At 37.6% G+C, this 8,548-nt stretch overlaps 1 protein-coding gene across 5 annotated transcripts in view; it reads right to left on the bottom strand.

Moving 5' to 3' along the window:
* The window catches only part of PWWP2A (PWWP domain containing 2A), a 49,491-nt gene that overhangs the window by 8,491 nt on the left and 32,452 nt on the right, over positions 1-8,548 (bottom strand). For 3 of the 5 annotated variants that reach the window (XM_008587159.1, XM_008587152.1, XM_008587136.1), the window contains exon 2: positions 5,650-8,272. In XM_008587159.1, the coding sequence (XP_008585381.1) occupies positions 6,592-8,205 (1,614 nt within the window). In that variant the 5' untranslated portion in view covers positions 8,206-8,272 and the 3' untranslated portion in view covers positions 5,650-6,591. Of the gene's footprint in view, positions 1-5,649; positions 8,273-8,548 lie in introns of those variants that run through there. The other 2 variants (XM_008587143.1, XM_008587167.1) reach the window with 1 other exon arrangement.

Raw genomic sequence — 8,548 nt, 5'->3', positions numbered from 1 at the left:
TTTTTGTCTTTTTTCGTGACCGGCAACGGATTGCAACCGGTAAGGGGATCTCAACCCTTGGCTTGGTGTTGTCAGCACCACGCTCAGCCAGTGAGCAAACCGGCCATCCCTATATAGGATCCGAACCCATGGCCTTGGTGTTATCAGCACCGCACTCTCCCAAGTGAGCCACAGGCCAGCCCCAAGCAGCCATTTTTTTTTTACACTCAACGGTATGACACATTTCCACAAAAACATTCTCCCCAGGCAACCACAAAATCCTATTATATTTTACTTAGGGAAAATATATATATATACTCCTTCTAGGCTTTATCAATAGCTTTATAAGTGAATGACTGTGCCAGAGAGCCAACCGAGGGTCAGTTACAAAATTATCTTAGTTTAAAAAAAAAAAAAACTCAGGCCGGCCCGTGGCTCACTCGGGAGAGTGCGGTGCTGATAACACCAAGGCCACGGGTTCGGATCCCATATAGGGATGGCCGGTTGCTCACTTGGTGAGCATGGTGCTGACAACACCAAGTCAAGGGTTAAGATCCCCTTACCGGTCATCTTTTTTAAAAAAAAAAAAACTCTTGCCAAAACTTGTTGTGCATTATAATTACACATTTTTTTAATTTACAAGGAAAAATGTGTGATTGTAACAGCCTAACACTTCAGCTATGAAGTATTTGGTGTTCCTTCTAGATAATAACACTGGGATAGAAAAAATTATAAAAACGAGTTGTAATCATGGTCTCTGGTTAAGATTCACATTCCTAGGGCAAATGAGGTAACTCACATTCTTATGATAGAAGGAAAATTCCACATTTAAATAATAACTGTGTTTTCAACCTTTTTTTAATGAGACCTTACAAAAATATCAAGAATTTGAAGAAAAAAATATTTATGTTTAAACGAAGTTTTAAGACTAACCTGTTTTTAATATCAAAGCTCTATGAAATTGTTTTGTGAACAAAAGTTGTATTAGACAAAAGAAGGCCCATTAATTTAAACATGATACACTACTGCCATCTAAGTTATTCAGCTGAAAAATGAGAATTTGACTCAAATTCAGCATTCTGAAAATCCTGATTCAGTCTACAGTGTTTCCTTTTCCTTTTACACTTCCTCCCAAGCAATCTTCAATTTGTGCCAGAATAACGCAGATATCTCTAAGAATAAAATTCAAGTTCAGCAAAGTTTTTTCAGAGATTAATTTAAGACATTAAAATCTGATTCAACCTTAAGATGGATTTCTTTTTTTTTTTTTTGGCAGCTGGTGGGTACAGGGATCTGAACCCCTGACCTTGGTGTTATCAATGAGCTCTACCCAACTGAGCTAGCTGGCCAGCCCCTCCAAGATGGATTTAGAGGCATGATATAAAAATTAAGTATTTCCTACCAAAAGGTGATACAGAAGATGACCTTCAGATTTTATTTTATTAGGGTTATCCACATTATGTCAAGGTATATCTGTTTTTTCATTAACTGTTACTGACGTAAGTCGGAAAAGTGAATGATTCAAAGAAAACATTACATGTATTAAGAAAATATGGCAAAAAGTATAGTATGTAAATGTTTTAAAAAGTAATTCCATTACTAAAATAATTTAAATAGTTTCCAGTCACAAAATTGTCCAAAAAATTGTTTTTGTCACTGTAAGGGGATAGTTTTAACTAAATGCAGTCACAGTAATTCACCTAAAAATTTTGCCAAGAGGCAGTGCAGTTCTTAAAATTGGGGGAACCATTAGCATTGTGGGCGACAATATTTCCTTGTACAGGACTACAGGCTGATTAGGAAAGAATCCTGGAAGTCAGGCACTACCAGTAGCAAATTCCAATCATAATGCTGACCAAGAAAAACAGTCCTGTGACTTAATTCCCAAATAGCTTCTAGAACAATACCACCCCAAATTCAAGAGATCTCTATCAAAAACCAGATTACGGATGGATGGTAGTAATGGCTGCAAAACAATGTGAATGTACTTAATGCCACAGAACAGTACAATTAAAAAGTTAAGGGCTGGCCCGGTGGCGCACTGGATAAGTGCGCCGCTTGGGAAGCGCGGCGGCGCTCCCGCCCGAGGGTTCGGATCCCACATACAGACCGGCCGCTCACTGGTTGAGCGAGGCACGAAAAAAAAAAAAAAAAAAAAAAAAAAAAAAAAGTGATGCAAGTATAAAATCAAAGTTAAGCCCTATAAAAATTGAATCAGAAATATCACTTAGGGGACGGCCCGGTGGCGCACTGGATAGTGCGCCGCTTGGGAAGCGTGGCGGCGCTCCCGCCCGAGGGTTCGGATCCCACATACAGACCGGTTCCCGCTCACTGGCTGAGTGAGGCACGGGAGCAACACCGAGGGTTGCAATCCCGTTGCCGGTCCCCGGTCCGGTGCGGGGGCAACACTGAGGGTTGCGATCCGTTGCCGGACACGGAAAAAGACAAAAGACAAAAAAAAAAAAAAAAGTTAATATGGTAAATTTGTTGTCTATTTAACCACAACTTTTAAAATACCACAGAAAAATTACAGTGCTCTATTAATGACAAGGAGAAATTGATTTCCACCTAATGCCACAAGAAAAGGAAAAAAATCCTGTTTGTATCTATAAATGTTAAGTCTCTTACTTGAGTACAGATTAAAGAGTTGTTTCTCTTCTGATCTTACTGTCAATTATCCGTTGTAAAGACACCAAGATACCCTGGAACACTAAAAATATATAGATCATCTATCACTATGACATTAAACTTCCTATTCCTTTATTCAAAATGGCATGAGCATATTAACTGCTAATGCTTTCATTTTTTAATTCTATTCACTCTTTGTTGAGAGAAGGAATAAAATAAGTGTATACAAACTATAAATACAGAATAGGAACAGCCTATTAACTAAGTCAGAACCATGTAAAAGTAATGCTGCTTAGCTCTTTTATTTTCTCCTGGCAATTGGGATGGCACCAGCCTCTTGTTCTATTTCTGAATTCCCTTATATCAGGCATTTCTATTAGAGATTGTTTTAATAGCAATACAGGTTAAGTATCCCTTATCCAAAATGCTTGGGACCAGAACTGTTTCAGATTTTTTTCGGATTTGGGAATATTTGCAGATAGTAATAGAACAGGTTAAGCATCCCAATCTGAAAATACAAAAGTCTGAAATGCTCCAATGAGCATTTATTTTCTTTGAGCATCACATCAGCACTCAAAAAGTTTCAGATTTTGGAGCGTACTGGATTTCAGATTAGGGATGTTTAACCTATAATGTTAGTACAATTCCAAAGCAAAATCTAAATTTGCCCCAACATAGAAATTGGGTCTCAGTTCTGTCTGACAAATTCCCCACTGGAGACCACTGATGGGCACAAAAGCCAAAACATCAACTTTTCTAGACATTTGCCTACCTCTTCTCTGCTGAGTACTAACAAAAGTGGACCGATGCAGTACAAACCATAGAAAATTCACGATTTAAAAAGCAAAAATCTTATTTTAGACCCAAATTATACATTTCTTAAGGTTATTTCCAATTCCCAATTCAGTTACTCTATATAAAGGAAAACTGGCCATCTCTTTAAATGTGTATCTTTCCTTCAACATAACCAATTTTTAGAAAGGTACAACCTCCTTAAATAGGGGTGCTACTCAATTTTTTTGTAATTTAGAAACTCAAACACTAACAGAAATATGTTTATATAGCTGATTTTAGTCATCAGTTTGACAACTGAATCCTCATTTCCCTAACTATCTCACTGATATCTTTTAAGTCTTTGACTCCACATGTGTAAATGAAAGTTGAATAGATGTCCCTTCCAAATGACCAGTCAGCTTCCTGGTCTGTACTGATGCTTTAAATTTCTTAGAATTTCTAGAAATAGACATTCTTAGCTTTCACAGCTCTTTACTTCACTTGTTTTCTCCCTTTCACTAATCCTTTGTTTTAGTCACTTCTGTTAGACCATTAGAGATTTGGTCTAAGCCTAATTTTCTGTCTGCAAGGGGAGAAAAATACCCATTTGGGTTATCTCTACACAAAGAGTAAGTCCCTCCTTTTATCATTTCAAAGAGAAATATAAAGGTGACTACAATTACTCAAGTCAACTCTTTCCATCTGCAGTAGATACTGGACGAATTTATCTAACTGCCTGAGACTTCTATTTGAATAAAACATTGTTTAATATACAACTATTTAATTACTGTTTAGAATATACATTTTAAGATTACAAAAATACTTCAACTTGTTTGCCTATTGAAACTTCAGATGAAACATGCCAGACTGCCCATTTAAAGTTGAGGGATCATTTGACATGAAAAGTAGATCATGCAAATTTATTATGCTTCAACCTTTTCCTCAAAGGTATGGACTAAAAAATTGATTATTATTTTAGAACTACACAATCATGATTTTATTGTTTTCTTTCTTCTTTTCCCCCATGGCTTCTGAAACAAACCAAATTTGGTTTATGCCATGAGAGCACATTTGCCAAAGCATCTGACTGTATTAGCAATATCCCCTTTCAAAACCACTATGTTAAGATAAAATTCACCCAGATCATTACACAAAGCCTTGGTATTATATATCTTAGGTTCTTAGTTGACTTTTGTTTAGATCTTTCTGAACTTTAGGTTTCAAACTCTCAAAAAGACGTGAATGAACAGTTCATTAACCTGAAACAAGTACTCAGAAAATCTTTGAAGATACTTTCTTATCCCTCAATCACACTGTGAACTTTCAACTTGTTATAATCAATCAAAGAATTTTAAAAATAAGATAGTTGTTTCTGTTTGCAGGAAAGAATATGTTCTATTCAAGTGAAACACCTTTTTTAAATTGTGTGTTCATTATAATCAAAAAGCATTGACTGAGTTCCCCAGAAGAAATCCTACTTGCTTTTGCAGAAATTATTAATCAAAGTCCATAACCTTAAGGAAGCTGACAGAAGCCTATTGATTTTCAATCTCCATTAATCTTTTCATTATTGACTGCACAGTAACTAAGATATTTCAAATTGGATTATTCAGAAATCCACAAAAAGTTGCTCTCTTTAAAAGTTTCAAGTTTCCAAAAGTATCAAATTGAAATTACATCAAATTTAGAAGTTAGACACAAAAAGTATGAGCAACTTAAAAAATCTTGGGATAACCATGCCTCCACAGGCAATCAGATATATTTTTCACTCACAATACAAAGCTAAAAATGGAAAATAAGAAATCAAATCTTAGGGAGAGATGAACCATGTAGAAAAGTAGTAAACTAAGTTATTAGCCCCAAAAGCAGTGATACCTGAGGCAGAAGACCAAACAGATGAGACCAGCTATAATTACCCAAATGTAAAAAAATGAAGCATGTAATGAAACATTAAGGCTTAAAATGAAAATATTAAAACCCACACATCTATGAGATTGCCAGGAAGGGCAGTATCAAATCTAAAAGCATATTAGACCTCTATACTACAATACTTCATATTAAGAAAATACTAATTAATCTCGTTATTTGAATTTTAACTATTCTCAGATAATATATTCCGAGAGGGCAAATAGCAAAATAAAAGTTTTGATTTTTTCCCCACCTCTTCTAAACACTGTTGCATAGAATAATTTTCTACCACCTTGAAACTTTTCAAAGCTTTTTGAGAAACACACACAAATAATTTGGATTTAGTTGATTTTATTTACAGCGTTTTTGTTGGTTTTTTTTACATTTCAGAGCATTACACAAATACATTTTTTCATTTTCTGACCTGCAAACAGATACCTTAAACGGAAATATTTTTTAAAAACTGTCAAATTAGGTACATCCAAAATGCAACAATTACACATACGACAATTAATTCACAAAGTGTAATTTACTAGGACGTATCCTAAGAATTTAGGAATAGCCAGTCAGGAGAAATCTGACCAAATTCATCAATCAACTATTTACATATCCAAAACCAAACCTATCTGAACTCCCAAACCAGAAGCTTGAAAGTTTTTGTGAAATCCCCATTGGACAAGAGAAACCTATCCAGTCTTGACAGTTTTAATCCCGAATACCAGGCTCTTTCCCCAGTCTGTAACTGAATAGCAAGCATCTCAGTTTGTGGAACACCTAAGTTCCAACTTTTACACCATTATGTGCATAGAAAGGGTAAGTGTTCGTTAATTAAAAACAAGTGGTCATTAAATATCCACACTATTTCCCCAGTTCACCAGCCCTTACTAAAATCCAATATGCAACCTGTGTCACATAGTGACAGGCTATATTTTATATATATGTGTATGTGTGTACATATATATATATATATATATATACAGTATTAGGTACAAATGGCAATTAACAGTCCCTGTAAAAATTCATTTTCAGTTGAGGCTATGGCTCCTATGCCTTGGGATGGTTTTAGACTTCAAAACTGAAAGAGACTGCTAAAATTTCACTTCCTTAAGACAAAATTTGATTGCATGTACAGTTTAAGCTTCTCAGTCTAAAAATGGCTATAAGGTTAAGTATAAAAAGCCAGCCAACTGAGTGCAATTTCTCTCTCCAATTTGGCCAAGCTATTTCATAGAAATTATTCCTAACTAGACTAGAAAATCCATGGTGCTTTCCAATGGTTCTTGCCTACCTTACTGTCCATGTTCACGTTTCAAACTGTGTCAACAGAGCCCGCACTTCGGGGGTCAGCTGCTTGGCAGCCTTAGCTGCCTCTGTGATAGCCTTGCGATACAGGCCCTTTCTCTTCTTATTAAAGCGTGACTGGAAGTTTTCTAAAAAGGGGGAGAGTTGTGAAAGAGCAAGGAAAGATGTTGTTGGAGACCCAAACCATGAAATACGGGCCTCCTGCCGGACTAAAAGGCCGTTGTCTTTCCGGCTCACAGTTATAGTAAGAATACGGGCTGGCCACCAAGGGAAGCCATAGATCTTGGCCCAAACAATGTCCCCTACACATATGGTCCTGCCATCTGGTGTGACACATTTAGAGACATTTTTGGAAAAGACTTTCATTTTCAAGGAATTACTGAGCTTTTTCTCTTCCTTTGAAGAGGAGGAAGTGGAGGTGGAAGGTGCATGTATACTGCCTGGAGGAAAATCAAAGCTTTCAGAAGAGCTACACTCAGAGTTGGAAGATTTCAAATCATCTGTGCTATCAATACTACACACTGAAGCACTGGAAGAGTCAGATTTCTTTTGATTTAGGGTCATGTAAACAGAGATATTGCTTTTGCTGCCCTTTTTGCCCAATGTCTGTGGTTCATCCTGCTCACCAGGCACATGCACTTCATTTGTGTCCTGAACCTCACTGCTGGCCTCTTCGGGGCCTTTTGAGGGACTCTGATTTTCTGAAGGGGCCTCACCTGCTGAGCGGGTAGAGGTGCAGCGAGACTGGGGCTTGGGTGCCATCTTGCCACTCCGCATTTTCTCAAGTCCTGTCTTCAGAGAAGAGTCATTTTCTTCATTCCTGTACCTCTGTGGTTTTAAACGAACCCGGGGCGGAAGGGAACCTGAGCTAGGATTCTGGTATCGACGTGTGAAATGGACTTTCGAATGTGCATTTTTGGAAGTAGAGGTTTCATTTTGCTTCTTTTGTGCCTTTTCTTTGGCAATTTTCAACACTTCCCGAGCTTTTGCATGATCCATGTTCTTACTCTGGAGCACTTTTTTAGTACTTAACTGAGCTTTTGATGTATTTGCCTGAGCAGAAACTTTTACTACTCTGCTTCTGCTGTGAGCAATATTTGAAACCTTAACCACGGCATTTCTTTTCTGGCTTTCATTCTGGTTTTTCCCATCCACTTTATGATCAGTTTTCAGTTTTTTGTTCACAGTAGTTATACTTTCACTTCTCCGTTTCTTATCTTCATATTTAGAAGAGTCACTTGCATTACTACCTTTTCTAATTTCCTTTTTTTCAGCAACAACACTGTTTTTACATTTATCACACAGGACTTGCCTAGGTCGTAGTTTAATAGCATTCATTATTGAAGTGGGTTCTTCCCTGTACATTTTTCGTTTGGGTCGCTTAATTTTCCGAGGAGGTGGCTGAGGTATAGATTGGTTATATGTGTCCCTGATAAACAAAGGGGGAGGGTAAGGTGCTCCTTCATGGAAGAGAGGTGGTGGTTTGGAAGTCCATAGGCTTTCAGCCAAGCTCAGCTCGGGAGGTGGGACAGGAGAAGGGTCATCAGGAACAGCACCATTCACTTCACGCTTGACTTCTGTCCCTTCTTGGAATGTATTACTTTGGAGCTGCATGGCTTCTGGCTTATCTTTATATTCCCTTTTGGGAAATACTGTCACAGGGATCCCATGGGGCCCAAACCTTTGAAAGAAATTAAAAAAAAAAAAAAAAAGAAAAAGCCATTAAATTAACATCTATAATTCAATTTCTTACATATAAACACCTAATGTTTATTAATATGACTTTTCCTGAAAATTATTTCATATTAAAAAACAAAACACCGGGCCGAGCCCGTGGCGCACTCGGGAGGGTGCGGCGCTGGGAGCGCGGGAGCACTCCCGCCGCGGGTTCGGATTCTATATAGGGATGACCGGTGCGCTCACAGCGCTCACCGGCTGAGCGCGGGGCGGCCCGGCG

The sequence above is a fragment of the Galeopterus variegatus genome, unplaced genomic scaffold (assembly GCF_000696425.1).
Source record: "Galeopterus variegatus unplaced genomic scaffold, G_variegatus-3.0.2 Scaffold115, whole genome shotgun sequence".
Lineage (NCBI taxonomy): Eukaryota > Metazoa > Chordata > Mammalia > Dermoptera > Cynocephalidae > Galeopterus > Galeopterus variegatus.
The sequence above is the reverse complement of the archived record's forward strand: the minus strand, read 5'-3'. Positions and strand labels throughout refer to the sequence as shown.